Raw genomic sequence first — 18,273 nt, 5'->3', positions numbered from 1 at the left:
GCCAAATATTGGAGGAGGTCCAGGCGCAGTGGCTCACGCCTGTAATCCTAACATTTTGGGAGGCCAAGGCAGGCGGATTGCCTGAGCTCAGGAGTTTGAGACCAGCCTGGGCAACATGGTGAAACCCCATCTCTACTAAAATACAAAAAAAAAAATTAACCAGGGGTGGCAGCGTGCATCTATAGTCCCAGCTACTCGAGAGGCTGAGGCAGGAGAATTGCTTGAACCCAGGAGGCGGATGTTGCAGTGAGCCGAGATCTTGCCATTGCACTCCAGCCTGGAGACAGAGGGAGACTCCGTCTCAAAATATGTATATATTAGAGGAGGCGAATTGTGTGGATTTAGTAGCAAATTGCAGATTCATTTAGGACGGCTGCTGTCATCAGCCTTAAGACATCAATTACATATGTGTCATTTTACTTATTATTGAACACTTCTCACTGAGTACTTGTTCTAGAAGCCCTCCCAAATTAATTATCTCTTCCAAATTTTCCCAATAATACCAAGGGCCTCATCTTTTCTGATCATAGCTAAAGTGTTAATTCTTTCTTGATTTATATAGATGAAAATAACCCTATTATGGAAAGTTATTTTTATTTTCCTCACTGCCAAAATTTTATTGATCACCGTTTTCCAACATATGGATTTGAGTATAATCTCTTGAGATATTTACAGAAATTTTAACCTATGTTATCAAATATCAGGAAGTGGTTATCTTAGAAGCTTGTTCTTTGGAATTTTGTTGACAGGAGTTGAAAATTTGAACAGCTCAACAATTGTACTTAACAATTTAGGTTAAGTTACTTGATAGTTTTAAACGTGAGAAAAGGAACGAGAAATATTAGAGAAAGGAATTGGATATAGTGAGCATGAAGGAAGTTTTCTAAGAGTGTTCCCGCAAAGGAGTAGCTTGCTGGGCAAATGAGGTTTAAAAAACTAGCTGTTACTTAAATGAAATCACAGTCACATGTTTGCAGACTGATAGGAGAATTCCATCAGAGAGAGAGAAAACGTGATGATAGAGAAGAAAAAGGGAAAATTGCTGGACAATGCCTTTGAGTAGGTGACTGTGGGTGAATCTGCTGCAGAAGAAGTTATTTTTTGTTTTTTGTTTGTTTCTGAGACAGAGTCTCGCTCTGTTGCCCAGGCTGGAGTGCAGTGGAGCGATCTCTGCTCACAGCAAGCTCGGCCTCCCGAGTTCACACTATTCTCCTGCTTCAGCCTCCTGAGTAGCTGGGACTACAGGCGCCCACCACCACACCCGCCTAATTTTTTTGTATTTTTAGTAGAGACGGGGTTTCACCGTGTTAGCCAGGATGGTCTGGATCTCCTCACCTCGTGATCCACCTGCCTCGGCCTCCCAAAGTGCTGGGACTACAAGCATGAGCCACCACGCCTGGCCTTTTTTCTATTTTTAGTAAAGATGGGGTTTCACCATGTTGACCAGGCTCATCTCAAACTCCTGACCTCAGGTGATCCACCCGCCTCAGCCTCCCAAAGTGCTGGGATTACAGGCGTGAGCCACTACACCTGACCCAAAAAGTGACTTTTGGTAAGTACATGGATCACCCATCATTCTAGGTGGAAAGCAGAGGATTAGGGTTGTACAATGCCTAGGAGATGGAGTGATGGTGTTGGGAGTGGGTGTTCTCTTCTGCATGCAGCAGTTTTCTCAGAGATCTGAGGTTACCCCAGTGTCGACGTTAATGTGTCAGTATTTCTGGAACATGGCAAGCCCTTTCCATCTGTGGGTTTAAGTCATCTTGTATGTCTGGGATATTTTTCTTTATTATTATGGCTCTCTTGTTCAAGGATACCCCTTTTAGCACATGCTGTATTTGTTTTACCCTCTCTTTCATACCTACAATACTTGGCCTACTCCTTTTTAACTCTTTCCACTTCCATTTCTTTTTACCTGCTTTTCGCAGTCTTGGCCTCCATGTCTTTCTCTATATTTCACTGATATCTAGAGCCCTTTCTGTCGCTTCTAATTTGCCTTAATCAGATGTAATCATCTATTCCTAGAGTTTATTCTTAACCTCCTACCTGCAGCATTATAGGTCATCAACTGTCATTCTTAAAGTTGTCACAACCTCTCTTAATTCTCCGCATATAGCCTAATCAAAATGTCTTCCTTCCTTTCCTTTATAATGTTTTTTGTGTGCTTTATGTGTCAGAACCCTGTACCCAGATCAACCTAGCAAAGGGTTTCCCTCCTTTTTTATCCCCTAGAACACTTCACAGAGAAGGACAATTCCTTCCTTGAAATTTTGATAACATTTGCCTCTAAAGCTTTCAGTGCTTAGTTTGGTGGTGACGATTCCAACATGTTAAACTGCACAGATTCTGGGGGCTCAGCTGCATCTGCAGCCACATTGCCTTGGGCAGGTAATTTACCTCTCTGTGCTTCAGTTCCTTATCGATGCTATGAGAATAAAAAATAACGCTTATCTCAGAAAGCTGTCGTGAGGACCAAATGAATTAATATACATTAAACTCTTAAAATAGAAACTGGCACAAAGGAAGCACACAATGTGTGTCTGGCTGTCTTACTATTATTATTATTATTATTATTATTAGAGTTGTTGGATTATAATAGGTACAGTATTGTATATTAGTTTCTTCCTCAAAGCCTAATTCATAGACTTATTATTTTTTAGATGTTTAAAAGAATATCATTCTCCCATTCTTACTCTTCTGACTGCAAAAGAAACAAGTTTCAAACAGACCATTTATTCCTGAGTCTCAGAACTGATTTCCAGGGAAAACATTTCAGGCATAGCCTTTTGATTTTCTACGTAACTAAAATTTACATGCATAAAGGTGAACTTATGGAAAGACAAAAGAGCAAAACACATTAATCTTTTTATAGAATATTACCCATCACTGCTGCTGTGTTATTTTTGTTCTGTATTATCTGTGCCAAAGTCAGCTGAGTCATGCATCCATCGTGCTTCTCTCCTCATATTCCCTAAGAGAACTGACAGATATGGCAAACATTTTTTTGATATTTTAACAGACCCTACTTGCAAAACTATTTGGCCTAGAGCTTTAGTTGGTAGATGATATTTGGAATATGATAGGCAAGAAATCATACAGTTTTTTAGCTCTTCCAAACACATTGGTTTCCAAGGTCTTGCATTTATTTACCGATTTTCAATTATTCTAAGAATTTATTCAGTAATTTTAGTCACAATCTTTATTATTTTTCTCTTCCATTTGCCACCTTTTTTTCTTTTTAGAATCTGGGATGATATATACAGCAAGTGAATTAAAAAGATGCCATTGAACGGCGCCGTGGCTCACACCTGTAATCCCAGCACTTTGGGAGGCCGAGGCAGGCGGATCATGAGATCAGGAGTTCAAGACCAGCCTGGCCAAGATGGTGAAACCCCGTCTTTACTAAAAATACAAAAATTAGCCAGGCGTGGTGGCACACGCCTGTACTCCCAGCTACTTGGGAGGCTGAGGCAGGAGAATTGCTAGAACCAGGACCCAGGAGGTGGAGGTTGCAGTGAGCTGCTGCACTCCGGCCTGGGCTACAGAGTGAGACTCTGTCTCAAAAAAAAAAAAAAAAAAAAAATTAAATAGATAATGAAACAGTGCAAAAAATTATATTTTCAAGGTTTTTTAAATAGTAAGATTTTTGCCTCTGAAGCCTCAGAAAAGGGACAAAAAAGAAATGGGACTATTGAAAAGTCCTTCATCCCTCTAGGCGGACCCTGCACAGGATTAAAAGGTAACACGGTGGTAGGATACAGGTCTGTTCAAATAGGAACCATGATCCAGGAAATGTACAAATGGCACAATTTCTAAATAAAAATATGCTTAAGGGAAGAACTGTCCCTACCTCAAGGTAGATGAAGTAAAGGTAAAGCATCCCAGCCTCCTTACCCAGAAAGAACAATAGGCTTTCCTGGAACTGATGTTAGATAAGCCAAGAAATGAAGGAAGAGGGAGTGCGCGTGGTTGAAAACCAGTTAAATGAGGCAAAGGTCAACTACATATTTACATTATTTATTTATTTATTTTTGAGATGCAGTCTCGCTCTGTCACCCAGGCTGGAGTGTGGTGGCGTGATCTCAGCTCACTGCAATCTCCACCCCCTGGATTCAAGTGCTTCTCCTGCCTCAGCCTCCCAAGTAGCTGGGATTATGGGCACCCACCACCATGCCCGGCTAAATTTTTTTGTGTATTTTTAGTAGAGACAGGGTTTCACCATGTTGGCCAGGCTAGTCTGTAACTGCTGACCTCAAGTCATCTGCCCACATCAGCCTCCCAAAATGCTGAGATTACAGGCGTGAGCCACCATGCCTGGCCAAATTACATATTTAAATTAAAACTGAAGAAACTCTAGCCCATGTACACAAACATGTTTCATAACAACAATCAAACAGGTCAAATTCATCTTAAGGGTGGATTTAAATACCAAATGGTGACATCTTTACACAACAGTCTCCCTCATTTTTGAGTTGTACGTCGATGCTCTTATTTTCTACTAAAATTACATGGTTTTAATTGTAAAATTAGAACCTTCTTGTCTTAAGGATATTAAGTCTTTATCTGTAATATTTCATCGAGATAAAACATTTTATAATTTTTATTTTTCTTTTATCAAGGCTTCACTGACATACAGAAGGACTATTTTAAGGTATTTAAATCTACCATTTTTTGTGTGTCTAGAGTTCCAACTTGGTGTCTTACCTGTAAAGATTTTTGTTTACAGAATATCATGTAATTATTCATCCACATATGTTTCTAGTACTTTTATGCTTTCATTTTAAAAAAATTAAATCTTAAATTCACATGGATGTCTCTAATATGACATTAGAGAAAAAGATATAACTTTATTGCTAAAAACTAGCCAGTTATATCATCAATTCTCAAATAACGTACCTTTTTCTAGCTATTTTAAATGCCACCTTAATCATACATTAAAATGCTAATGTTACTGGGTGCAGTGGCTCACGCCTGTAACCCCAGCACTTTGGGAGGCCGAGGCGGGCGGATCACCTGAGGTCAGGAGATGGAGACCAGCCTGGCCAACATGGTGAAACCTCGTCTCTACTAAAAATACAAAAAAAATTAGCTGGGCGTGATGACGGGCGCCTGTAATCTCAGCTACTCAGGATGCTGAGGCAGGAGAATCGCCCGAACCCGGGAGGCAGAGGTTGCAGTCAGCCGAGATCACGCCACTGCACTCTGGCCTGGGCAACAGAGCTAGACATCACCTTAAAAAAAAAAAAAAAGGAAAGCTATAGAGTAGAAAATAACTTACCCTAGGTTTAAAAACTAAAAGCATTTTTTAAAGTGAGATTGTGTCAAAACAATTTTCTATTATCCTTCAATTGAGAGGGAGAAAGATAGAGAGAAAGAGATGGAGAGATAGAGAGAGACCAGGGTGTGTTTTCTTGTTAAGAATATAAAAATGTCAGATTGCCTTAGCTGATATCTTTCTACATCCCCAGGGTATAAAAGGGCCCTGGTTCATCTTGCACATTCAGTTCCACATCTGATACCCAGGAGCCTCCAGCTTCCAAGAGAGGTTAGTGCATATGTTTTACCTTGTGGGAATTCTTTCTTTTATGATCTAAATTTGTACATATTCAGTAATTGTTTTCTCTGCATTTCTATTGTATCTCATGTCCATGCATTAAGTCAAACAGCCTTTTGCAAAGAGGAGGAGCAGACTGCTGAAAATAATAACAGTAATGATAATGGACAGACGTGAATGCATTTTTTTAAAAAAGTAGAAAAGGATGATGAGAAGGTTTTACATGAAGCTAAATGACCCTGAAAACATTTTTTTTTTTTTTTTTTTTTTTTTTTTGAGACAGAGTCTCACTCTGTCTGCCCAGGCTGGAGAGCAATGGCGCGATCTCGGCTCACTGCAACCTCCGCTTCCCAGGTTCAAGTGATTCTCCTGCCTCAGCCTCCTGAGTAGCTGGGAATACAGGCATGTGCCACCAGGCCTGGCTAATTTTTGTATTTTTTAGTAGAGACAGGTTTCCACCATGTTGGCCAGGCTGGTCTCAAACTCTTGACCTCAAGTGATCCTCCCACCTCGGCCTCCCAAAGTACTAGGATTACAGACATGAGCCACCGCTCCTGGCCCTGAAAACATTTTGTGAGAAGATCTTCACCTAAGAATCTGCTTGGCTCTGAAGAGGACCATAGCCCTTCTGTGGGTGACATAGCTTTCCTACAAGGCTGTGTGTTTCTCCACGTCTGATCCAGGTCCAGTGGTTTTGCACAGGGCTGCACTTTTCCCCAAAAACTTGTACAAAGAGCGTTACCTACAGTTTACCTCGGTGTGTTTTGTGTGTGTGTGTGTGTGTGTGTGTGTGTGTGTGTGTGTGTGTGTGTGTGTGTGTGGTGGGGCGGGGATTCTTTAACTCTTCACTAAAGGAAACCTGGAAAACATGAGGAGTATGTATGTACCCAAGATTTCCCGTTCAGAAAGACACCACATTAGAAACAGATGATTCACCTTCCATATCTCACAACTGTGCTGCTTCAACACAATTGCTGTCACTTGTAGAGAAGGTGTATGCTAAATCCTAATGTGGTTGGTAACAAATAGCAAAAACGAGATGGCAGTATCTTTCACATAAAGAGGCATTTATGTGCATCTATTTCAGGTCGGGTCACAGCCAGCAGCTATGTCTGACATAAATCTTGACTGGGTTGACAGGCGTCAGTTGCAGCGCTTGGAGGAAATGCTGATTGTTGTGGATGAGAATGATAAGGTTATTGGTGCCGACACCAAGAGGAATTGCCATCTGAACGAAAACATTGAGAAAGGTAGCCCCCGCCCATTTTCTCTGTCCAGTTCCCAGGTTTTCCCATTTTTCCCACCCGACAGCAACCTAAGAAGAGAGGCTAGGCCTTTCCGGCTAGGAGGCGACCGCTGGGTCACCTGTGTGCTTCCTGTGCCGTCTTTAGAAGGCTCGGGGAACAGCACCTGGATGACGTCTTTGCTTGGTCAAGCCCTTGTCAGGCTCCTGCACCTTCTCCTAGGCATCCGTGCTCTTCCTTGTAAGATCCTGTTTCAGCAAGAATTCTACCAGGTTGTTTTAGCGAGAACCCTGACCTTGGCATCTGATTAAATTCCTCAACCCCGTCCCTCCCAGGTGACGTCTGATCACGCAGGCCTGTCTTCAGCAAGTCTTGTTAGGTCGGTGTAGCCAGAACCCCCTTCCCACTGATGTTTTCTCTCAGTAACTTTTAATCCATAGACCCCAACCTGCTCCTTGGGTGTTGTGTGCAGTTAGGCTGGTTCTACATGGAGGTCTCTTTCCCCTATTGAAATGGTTCTCAATAAAGTCAGACTTTCCTGCTTTAACTCCTGTCCAGCTCTGGTTTTCTTTGACCATCTTAAGCCATTTTATTATTTTTTAATTTTCATTTTTGTGTCTTTTTTATAAATACATAATAATTATGCATATTAATGGGGTACATGTGATAGTTTGATACCAGCATGTCATGCATAATGATCAAATAGGGCATTTGGGATATCCATCACCTCAAACATTCATCATATCTTTGTGTTGGGAACATTCCAAATCCTCTGTTCTAGCCACATTGAAACATATAATACACTGTTGTTAACTACAGTCACCCTACTGTGCTATTGAACAGCTGATATTATTCCTTCTCTATCACTGTATGTTTATACTTATTAACCACCCTCTCTTCATCCCTCCCCACTGCCCTTCACAGCCTCTGGTGTCTAGCATTGTGTTTTCTGCCTCCATGAGATCAACTTCTTTAGAGCCCACATAGCAGTGAGAACATGTCATACTTGTTTTTCTGTGCCAGGTTTGTTCCACTTAACACAATGGCCTCCAGTTTCATCCATGTTGCTACAAATGACAGGATTTCATTCTTCTTTTTTTTTTTTTTTTTTTGAGACAGAGTCTTGCTCCATTGCCCAGGCTGGAGTGCAGTGGCGCAATCTCGGGTCACTGCCAGCTCTGCCTCCTGGGTTCCCGCCATTCTCCTGCCTCAGCCTCCCAAGTAGCTTGGACTACAGGCACCCGCCACCACGCCCGGCTAATTTTTTTGTATTTTTAGTAGAGACGGGGGTTTCACCATGTTAGCCAGGGTGGTCTCGATCTTCTGACCTCGTGATCTGCCCACTTCAGCCTCCCAAAGTGCTGAGATTAGAGGCGTGAGCCACCGCGCCCGGCCCGATTTCATTCTTCTTTTGTGGTGGAATGGTATGCCACTGTGTATCTAACCCTCATGTTTTCAACCCTTCATACCTCCACGGACACAGGTTGATCTCACATCTTGGCTGTCGTAAATGGTGCTCAGCACCCAGGAATGCTGCGATATCTCTCTGATAGACTGATCTCTTTTATTTTGGATATTTGCCCTGGTAGTGGGATTTCTGGGTCATCTGGTAGATCTATTTTTAGTTTCCCGAGTGTTCTAATCCGCTGAGATTCTGAAACGTGTGTTTGGGCATCCAGCAGTCCCCTTTGCCCTGCCCAGGTGCCACAACCACAGGCTTTTCTATGAGAAACAGACTGAGGACAAAAAGCACGAAGGACGATCTTATAGACTCCAGGCATGCGCTCACACAAATGGCACTTACCTTTGCAGGGCTGCTGCACCGAGCCTTCAGCGTTGTCTTGTTTAACACCGAGAATCGAATCCTGATACAGCAGAGGTCGGACACGAAAGTCACGTTTCCTGGTGAGTCCGTTCAACCGAGCCCCGGACTGAAGAGAGCATCTCATGTGACTTGACCGGAGGAATCTGGGACAGGAACTCTCTGGTGCTTGGTGCCGCACCGTGGTGAGCTGGCAGCTCATCCTGCAGAAAATCGGCAGCTCAGGCAGATGCTAATTATGCTGATAGCTCTTCAGTAGGCTGGGTTTTCTTTTTTAAAAAATTAAGAAACTATATGAGTTTCTGGGTTTTTTTGTTTAGTTGTTTCTTTGCAACGGCAAGTTACTTAAATGCAGAGGAATTTATCAACCTAAGGATTTAGAGGATTAAAAGAGCATTTAGCATAAAATTAACTAGGTAATAATAATAAAAATTATCTTACAGGTCTTAGAGTTTTAACTATCTTTAACATTTTTTTTTTTGGAGATGGAGTCTGGCTCTGTCGCCCAGGCTGGAGTGCAGTGGCGCGATCTCGGCTCACTGCAAGCTCCGCCTCCCGGGTGCACGCCATTCTCCTGCCTCAGCCTCCCAAGTAGCTGGGACTACAGGCGCCCGCCACCGCGCCCGGCTAATTTTTTGTATTTTTAGTAGAGAAGGGGTTTCACCTTGTTAGCCAGGATGGTCTCGATCTCCTGACCTCGTGATCTGCCTGTCTTGGCCTTCCAAAGTGCTGGGATTACAGGCGTGAGCCACTGCGCCCGGCCAAAAACTTTCTTTTTAGAGGGGAACAGCATTTACGTCCATTGTGGTCATTTAAAGTGTTTTGGCCTAGGCTGTCCTCAAATTTTCAAAACCACACCTTGCCTGAGCCATTAAAGCGAAGGGCTAAGCATGGCCAGCTGTGGCCGAGGTTTTCTCCTCCCTTAGTTCTTCCTTGGAGCCGCAGTGGGTACATCCTGCCCATTCCCAAACCCACCACCATACTTGCTGGTCAAGTTGTACTCACGGGCTCCTTGATGGAGCTGAATGCGAAGTTTGTTTCAGAAAAATTCAGGAGCTGCAAAGTTAAGAGGGTCAACTGTAGTACATAGTCAACAGTTTGCAAATAAAGCCCCTGGAGCTAAGATTTCCTATCATGTGTTAGCCGCCTCCAGGATACATAGGGGCAGGTGGGAGTACCAGCTCTTGTACTTGCAAGAGTGGATTCAACTTCAGCCAAACTCCTTGCAGAGTGACCGAAGGAAGCACTGAGGGTCTGAGGAACGGGAGGGAACAGAGATTTACTGAGGAGCGTGTGGCCTCCCGTCATAGCGCTATTGCTGTTACTTGGGTAAATTAAGTAGAACCTCTCAGTAAGGAAACTTGGTCAAAGGTATTCCAGCAGTCTTCCTGTGAAACCATGCTCACTGATCACCACCCCCAAAGTGCAGCCCAGCTTCCTCAGCCCAGCTGGTGCAGCCACCCAGCCCACAGCCCCACCACCTCCTCCTGCCACCCCATGGCATCTCAGGTCCTCTGTGGGTACAAAACTGAGTGGGAACCAGTCCCTCTCCTAAGACATACTGGGATAGTGCCACGGGACATGTGTGTGCACATCTGCAGGAAGGGCCGCAGGAGCAGTCAGGGCCAGCCCCGCCAGGTGGTCATGTGGAAGACCCTCACCAAGCCCACGGCCGTGGAGGCTGGAGGCGAGTGCTGCTCTGAGAGCCCATGACAAACCCACTCCCCCGGCCAGGCTGTCTTCTGCTGATGACGGATGATGGTTTTACCTGAATCATCTGCATTTGTATTTAATATATTCACTTTTCAGGAATAAAGAGGGATGTTCCCACATGCATTTTTTCCAGGGTATTTTACCGACTCCTGTAGTAGCCACCCATTATACAACCCAGCAGAACTGGAAGAAAAGGATGCCATCGGAGTGAGGAGGGCAGCCCAGAGGCGTCTGCAAGCAGAGCTGGGAATTCCTGGGGAGCAGGTACACACAGCATCCAGTCTCAGCTGTGTCCACGGGAGTCCAGGTTGGCAGCGGGCAGACGGTGAACAAAGTCCAGGCTGGATCTACACCATTGACCTCATGAAGCACCATGAGGATGAAGGATGGGGCTGTGGATGGGGCTGTGAATGAGCTGTGAATGGGGCTGTGAATGTAGCTGTGGATGGGGCAGTGTGAGTCCCTATGTGTCCCAGGCAGGGTTGAGACTGTGCTGGAATCTGTCGACCACACACCGAAGAGGAAATTCAAGCCGGGCATGGTGGCTCACGCCTGTAATCCCATCACTTTGGGAGGCCGAGGCAGGTGGATCACAAGGTCAAGAAATCAAGACCATCCTGGCCAACATGGTGAAACCCCGTCTCTGTTAAAAATACAAAAATTAGCTGGGTGTAGTGGCACACGCCTGTAATCCCAGCTACTTGGGAGGCAGAGGTTGCAGTGAGCCGGGACTGTGCCACTGCACTCCAGCCTGGCGACAGAGCGAGCGAGACTCCATCTCAAAAAAAAAAAAAAAAAAAAAAGAAATTCAAGTGTCCACTAGAAAGAATGTCCAGGATCTTGTGAGCGTGTGTTACCTTCATCCATTCAAGAACACGTTTAAGAGAGGATGGATGTTCTCCTGACAATGCTGGCCGGTTTCTATGGGGTTTTCTGTTGAGGATGTGTGTGTGACAGGGTTAGTTCTTTAAATGAAGACAGACAGGTTTACTGGAACCAAGAAACCAAAGCCAGTTTATCATTCAGACTTGAGTCCACAAAACTTTACTCAGCTAAAATTGAGGTTTTGGAAATTATCAATTACCAAGGAAAGTGTTCATTTTCTGAGGAAAACAAATGTGTTTCTCTATTTTTCTGTAAATTCTGTGTTTTACATTAGCGTTGTTAACACTGCACCAATTTCTGTCAATAGATTTCTGCAGAGGACATTGTGTTCATGACAATCTATCACCACAAGGCAAAATCAGACAGAATTTGGGGAGAGCATGAAATTTGTTACCTTCTGCTTGTGAGGAAAAACGTCACTCTGAACCTGGATCCCAGTGAAACGAAAAGCATCCTCTACCTGTCCCAGGAGGAGCTAAGGGAGCTGCTGGAGAGGGGAGCGAGGGGTGAAGTCAAAGTCACCCCCTGGCTAAGAACCATTGCCGAGAGGTTTCTGTACCGGTGGTGGCCTCACCTGGATGACGTGACCCCGTTTGTGGAGCTTCACAAAATACACAGAGTGTGAGAGGCAGGGAGGTCGCATCAGCCATGTGTAATGCCCTCAGTGCAGGCAGACGCACCATTGAGGCAATGACACACCCTCTCCAAAAAACAGGGCAAAAGGGGCACTTGATTGCCCATCATGTATAAATCACTATTTTAACCTTTTCATCAACTTTGTCACGTCTTAATTTTCCCTTTTCCTTATTTCTGTATTTCTCATCTGCCTGGTTGCAGGGAGGAAATTTAACGTTTCCTTTGTCCCAATTTCCATTTTATAAGCACTTGTTTGATTAACAGCAGCTGATCCTGAAAGTCTTGGGGAGATCTTCAGAGTCCTGAAGCAGGCGGACGAGCCTGGCTGGACCGTGAGGCTGTCTCCCCACAGCTTTATCCAAGCCTCCAAGGTCAGGATGGAATCTCTGCATCATGTTTTTCTTTTTAAATCACTTATTTCAGAGTGCAACACAAGGCTGCATTTTTTAAAAAAAGACACATTCAATCTTGCATCCTAATACAAGCAGTACAGAAGATGCGTATGGTCTCAGCCAAGTGACTCGACGTTTATCCACTTCTGTTCATTTGATTATGTTTCAGTAATATGCTTACAAATAAAGACATACTTGCTTTAAAACATACTGTTGTTGTTTAACACAAAGTAAACTATACGTTAAGTTTTGGTGTTTAATACGGAGAAAGAATTTCAAAAACCAGACCTGGTATTTTTTTTTTTTTTTGAGATGGAGTCTCGCTGTCGCCCAGGCTGGAGTGCAGTGGTGCGATCTCGGCTCACTGCAAGCTCCGCCTCCTGGGTTCAAGCCATTCTCCTGCCTCAGCCTCCCGAGTAGTTGGGACTACAGGCGCCCGCCACCACACCCGGCTAATTTTTTGTATTTTTAGTAGAGACGGGGTTTCACCGTGTTAGCCAGGATGATCTCGATCTCCTGACCTCGTGATCCGCCTGCCTCGGCCTCCCAAAGTGCTGGGATCACAGGCGTGAGCCACCGCGCCCGGCCATACTGTTGTTGTTTAACACAAAGTAAACTATATGTTAAGTTTTGGTGTTTAATACGGAGAAAGAATTTCAAAAACCAGACCTGATTTTTTTTTTTTTTTTTTTTTTGACACGGAGTCTCGCTCTGTCACCCAGGCTGGAGTGCAGTGGCACGATCTCGGCTCACTGCAACCTCCGCCTCCTGGGCTCAAGCAATTCTCCTGCCTTAGCCTCCTGAGCAGCTGGGATTACAGATGCCCACCACCACGCATAGCTAATTTTTGTATTTTTAGTAGAGATGGGGTTTCACCATGTTGGCCAGGCTGGTCTCGAACTCCTGACCTCCTGATCTGCCCACCTCGGCCTCCCAAAGTGCTGGAACTACAGGCTTGAGCCCCTGCGCCCAGCCCAGACCTGGTAAATTTTTAAAACTGCCACATGTAATCCAGAAGTGTGATTAACTGAAGTCCTTTCCTCAGCTATAATGTTGATTGTGTGACTTGGTAACTTATCCGTGGTGGCTCTTGGACCCCCGTGTGTCTTTGGGGCTCCAGGAGCACACGGACCCCTGGGCGACCCCACAGCTCTTCATCCCAGCACTCCCCAGCAGGCGCTTTTGAGGTGGCATTGGGGGTGTTTTTGTGTTTCACTGAACATGTAACTTCAGGGACGGGCCACAGAAATAGGAGAATGCCCATATTTAATTGCCTAATGACTCCAGCAGCATTTTACTCCCCCAAAAGTATTTTTGCTTTAAAACAAAATAAAAATGTCATGTTTTTTGCCTTTTTATTTGGCCAAATCAATAGCGACTGTAACTAAACCAAAACATGAGCTAAGTAAATGAAAACTACTTTCTTCTGGAGGTTTATTTTGGATAAAATAGTTGAAGACAGACTACAATGAGACATTGTAAAATAAGACTAGAAAATAATTTAAGAGGGTATTTTAAGCACGGGATTCCGACACACTCATAAACGTGTTTGCTCCCAGCTCTTACAAAAGAAAAGAAGGTTTTTCGCCATCAAAAACAACCCAGTTACACCAGTAAATCTTCCCAGTTCTGAAAATCTGAAGCAACTGATACTCCATTAAATGTGGAAACACTGTCTACTCAAAATATTTGTAATATTATGCAGTGACAAAAATTTCCCACATCTATATAGGGTTAACCATAGTTTTCAGCAAAGCAACAAGTGCTTTACTTATTTTGTCTTTTTCAGTTTATACAGAGCTCCAATTTCATGAAACCATACTGTGCCAAACCAGGAAATAAACAGCAACAGTCTAGCCAAGCCACGCCAACCAAACAGATACTATCTCCTGTCCTTTTTACCAGCTTTCCTCTTCCCAGACAGCAAGTGCTTGGGCTTCATATCAAACACGTGTCTATCCGCCTCCCCTTTCTTCCCCAACCGATTCATCTTCTTCTGAGCATTCTTCATCATAGTCTTGGCTTTCTTCACCATCTAAAAGGAGGAGGAAAAAATAAAGTATGTTCATTACTTAAAACCAATTTTCCATTCTGAATTTTAACTACTGGGTAACAATCTGTTTAATGGCTCAGGTCTGTTCAGTGAAGAGACCCTGTTACATCTCTTTTCTCTTAAGCCCAGCACAGTTATCTGCAGGAACTCAATGAGTATTTTTGTATAAAGACTGGATGAAAATCATACCCAGGACAAGCTTTACACCCAGGACTAGATACGCTTTAGACCTAGAAGGTTAGCACACATCTGTTTTAACTCCCTCTTACACAAGCTAAGGACTCAGGCCCATGAACCTGTTTTCCTCAGGTCTGATTGACAAGTGGCAATGCCTATATTAACAGCCAGGTTTCAAGATGGCAATGGCACAGAGGAGTGAAGCTCAGGCTTCCATGAAGGAGACTGCAGTTCATACACAGACTCTCCTGCATCTCCATTACCACAACGCTGAAACTAAAAGTTGTTGTGTTTAATAAAAGGACGTTTCAGCAAGACAGACTGCGTACATCTGAAGTGTCTTTGCCAAAAGACACTACAAATAAACTAAATGTGACTCAAGCTCTCCACCTGGGGGGAACAATCCTGCAACCTAAGGATGAGCAGGATCACCCACCAGTCAACCCAGGAGTTCCCTCTGCTGTTCCTCCCATGGGGGGCTTGCTGGGACTTGAGGCCTCCTGGTGCTTAGCAGTGGCCACTTCCTGGCCCTCTTCAGACAGCAGGGTCTAAGCCCAGACTGCTAGTGCTGTCAGACCATGCTCTGGCCACCCTCCGCAAAAGCAAAGTGCCAGGGAGGGGTCCATCCAGGGCAGCTGTCAGGGGCGTCCACCTGCACCCTGACCCGTGCTCTCCTCTAAAGGATGCCACAAAACGAGGGCATGCAGTACACACAACCCCTGCCATAGTTCCTGCAAATGGCAACTGCTGGTGTTTGCCCTGAACCCTGTGCAATAAACAACAGAGACTGTCATTTTATTACATTACATAACACAGAGACTGACCTTGACATCCCTAAGACCAGAAACGTCACGTGGAGTTCGAGAGCAACTCCCACTCCGGGCCACAGAGGACGGGGGAGCAGAGTCTTCCCGCTTTCTTTTCCTAGTGATGCTCCGGGATCTTCTTGCCTGGACTGCGTAGTGGGCCTGCAAAGCAGGGGAAGCAATGCTCAGCTCTCAGGACCCCAGCCCCGCTCCTAGGCTCAGTGCTCAGGACCCCAGGTCCACTTCCAGGCTCAGTGCTTAGAGCTCAGGACCCCAGCCCCGCTCCCAGGCTCAGCGCTCAGGACCCCAGCCCCACTCCCAGGCTCAGCGCTCAGGACCCCAGCCCCACTCCCAGGCTCAGCGCTCAGGACCCCAGCCCCACTCCCAGGCTCAGTGCTCAGCACTCAGGACCCCAGCCCCGCTCCCAGGCTCAGCGACAGGCATGAGGTCACTCCAGCAAGAGGGGAGGAGAGGAGTGTCTGAACCATTACCACATGGGCTAAAGATCTTGGAAATACACACAGTATTTTCATATTAGTGACACCATTTCAAGTTCACATTAGTAACAATTTCACATTAGTTGTTGGTCAAATACTCTTATTCACTTAATGGAAGCTGCTTTACGTAAGAAAGCTGATTTTAACTCCACTTAAAAAAACTTAGAACTCTCATTTAAAAGTGATTATTATAGTATAGCATCACAATTTATATTTCAGATATAAATAATGCTCTCTCCCTCATTGTCCCATTTTGGGGGTTACTGATATGAACACAAAGGGACAACCATCAGACAGAAACCATCAGACGGAAACCATCAGACGGAAACCATCAGACGGAAACCATCAGAGGGAAACCATCAGACGGAAACCATCAGACGGAAACCATCAGACGGAAACCATCAGACGGAAACCATCAGACGGAAACTGCAGACTGCACATCTAGAGGACAGGGTCTGCAGCCACACCCCGGGCACGTCATGGCGCTGTCTCGTGCTGGCTGTGGAGCTTTTTTTTTTTTTTTGAGACACAGTCTTGCTCTGTTGCCCAGGCTGGAGTGCAGCCTCAATCCACCACTTCAATCCAGACCCAGGGTCAGGGAATCCTCAACCCATCACTTCAAGTCAGTCCCAGGGCCAGCAAATCTCAAAAGAGAAAAACTGGAAGCTCTCATTTCTTTTTGCTGTGATTTCCTATGTTCCCACGGCTTTCCAAAACCCTGGTTTTCTTTCTTTCTTTTTTTTGAGATGGAGTCTCACTCTGTCGCCCAGGCTGGAGTACAGTGGCACGATCTCAGCTCACTGCAATCTCCGCCTCCCAAGTTCAAGCAATTCTCCTGCCTCAGCATCCCGAGTAGCTGCGATTACATGCACACGCCACCACGCCTGGCTAATTTTTTGTATTTTTTTAGTACAGACTGGGTTTCACCATGTTGGCCAGGCTGGTCTCGAACCCCTGACATCATGATCTGCCCACCTTGGCCTCCCAAAGTGCTGGGATTGCAGGCGTGAGCCACCACGCCCGGCCAGTTTTCTTTATTAAAAAGGTGTATCCAGCCACATAAACACATGAACCGCTCCCACACTCACGTCGTCTTTATCGTCCATGTCAACACCAAGACTACGCATCTCCTTCTCCAAAACTGTCCTCTGAACCTGAGAAGGATAAAAAGAAATATTAGCTTTAAATCAGTTTGATGAAATGTTGAAAAAAACTTCAAGGCAAAATATATGTATATATATTTTGCAACAATTATACTTATTTTAGAAGTTGTAATTTTTACTGGGCCTCGCTTTCATGTTTTTGGATAGCTCAATTAAATCCCACGAAAACTAACATTAACGGAGCAGTTGCTGTGGGAAGAATCAGCGTATCCTCCACGTCTGTCCATTCTTCACCGCAACACAGGGGAGAGAGCGACTGTCTCCATCAGAGGTGAGACACTAAAGCTGAGGTTAGTGAGGTGGCCTCAGACAAAGGCAGTGTGCCAACCTCTCTCCTCCCAGAGATGGCTGAGCCCCACCTGGAGAAGTACAAAAATGTCCAAGTCCGCCATAACCAGTCACTTGCCACCATGTGAAAACAGTGTATTCAAACAGGAAGACCCACTGAGAGGCATCCTGAATGTCAAGTGACTTCTCTGGTTACATGTTAACTGCCCTGCATGTGGGCTTTCTTCCCCCAGTCCCACCCTGCCACAGAGCCAATAAATTGCCTTTTGTAGACTGCGTCAGGTTTCTGTAAATTGCTAAAGAGTCCAGATTTTTTTTTTAATTTTTTATTTTTTGAGACGGAGTCTTGCTTTGTTGCCCAGGCTGGAGTGCACTGGCACAATCTCGGCTCACTGCAAGCTCTGCCTCCCAGATTCACACCATTCTCCTGCCCCAGCCTCCCGAGTAGCTGGGACTACAGGCGCCTGCCACCATGCCCAGTTAATTTTTCTGTATTTTTAGTAGAGACGGGGTTTCACTGTTTTAGCCAGGATGGTCTCGATCTCCTGACCTCACGATCCACCCACCTCAGCCTCCCAAAGTGCTGGGATTACAGGCATGAGCCACCGCGCCCGGCCTAAAGAGTCCAGATTTAATGCAGAAATTAAAGAACAAGAAAACCAGCCGGGCGTGGTGGCTCACGCCTGTAATCTCAGCACTTTGGGAGGCCAAGGCAGGCAGATCACTTGAGGTAAGGAGTTTGAGACCAGCCTGGCCAACAGGGTGAAACCCCATCTCCACTAAAAATACAAAAGTTAGCCAGGCGTAGTGGCAGGTGCCTGTAATCCCAGCTACTCAGGAGGCTGAGGCAGGAGAATTGCTTGAACCCGCGAGGTGGAGGCTGCAGTGAGTCGAGATGGCACCACTGCACTCCAGCCTGGGCGACACAGCAAGACTCCATCTCCCCCCTAAAAAAAAAAGAGAGAGAAAAAAGAACAGGAAAATGTTCACTGATAGCCTTGAACGTCTGTGAACCATAAGTTACAGTTTTAATCTGTACAACT

General features: G+C 45.1%; 2 protein-coding genes across 4 annotated transcripts in view; one reads left to right on the top strand and one right to left on the bottom strand.

The window, feature by feature from the left end:
• The first annotated feature begins 4,563 nt into the window (after positions 1–4,563).
• Positions 4,564–12,452, top strand: IDI2 (isopentenyl-diphosphate delta isomerase 2). Its single transcript, XM_019034573.4, has 6 exons — positions 4,564–4,651; positions 5,469–5,545; positions 6,642–6,804; positions 8,611–8,703; positions 10,467–10,597; positions 11,526–12,452. Exons 3-6 carry the CDS (start codon positions 6,663–6,665, stop codon positions 11,841–11,843), a joined length of 684 nt encoding a protein of 227 aa, XP_018890118.2. The 5' UTR covers positions 4,564–4,651; positions 5,469–5,545; positions 6,642–6,662; the 3' UTR covers positions 11,844–12,452.
• Positions 12,453–13,663: 1,211 nt separating this feature from the next.
• Positions 13,664–18,273, bottom strand: part of GTPBP4 (GTP binding protein 4) — a 35,536-nt gene continuing 30,926 nt past the window's right edge. For all 3 annotated transcript variants that reach the window (XM_004048978.5, XM_019034563.4, XM_063709837.1), the window contains 3 exons: positions 16,868–16,933; positions 15,301–15,444; positions 13,664–14,281 (listed from right to left, as the gene is read on the bottom strand). In XM_004048978.5, coding sequence (XP_004049026.5) covers positions 14,129–14,281; positions 15,301–15,444; positions 16,868–16,933 — 363 coding nt within the window. In that variant the 3' untranslated portion in view covers positions 13,664–14,128. The remainder of the gene's footprint in view (positions 14,282–15,300; positions 15,445–16,867; positions 16,934–18,273) is intronic.

Source organism: Gorilla gorilla, chromosome 8 (genome assembly GCF_029281585.2).
Source record: "Gorilla gorilla gorilla isolate KB3781 chromosome 8, NHGRI_mGorGor1-v2.1_pri, whole genome shotgun sequence".
NCBI classification, from domain to species: Eukaryota; Metazoa; Chordata; class Mammalia; order Primates; family Hominidae; genus Gorilla; species Gorilla gorilla.
The sequence above is the reverse complement of the archived record's forward strand: the minus strand, read 5'-3'. Positions and strand labels throughout refer to the sequence as shown.

What these genes read in the sequence shown, in the direction of transcription:
- IDI2 (XM_019034573.4), top strand. Translation starts at nt 6,663, where the DNA reads ATGTCTGACATAAATCTTGACTGGGTTGACAGGCGTCAGTTGCAGCGC. An exon ending in CACGAAAGTCACGTTTCCTG is followed by an intron (nt 8,704 to 10,466) that starts GTGAGTCCGTTC and finishes CATTTTTTCCAG; the next exon opens with GGTATTTTACCGACTCCTGT. An exon ending in TGGGAATTCCTGGGGAGCAG is followed by an intron (nt 10,598 to 11,525) that starts GTACACACAGCA and finishes TTCTGTCAATAG; the next exon opens with ATTTCTGCAGAGGACATTGT.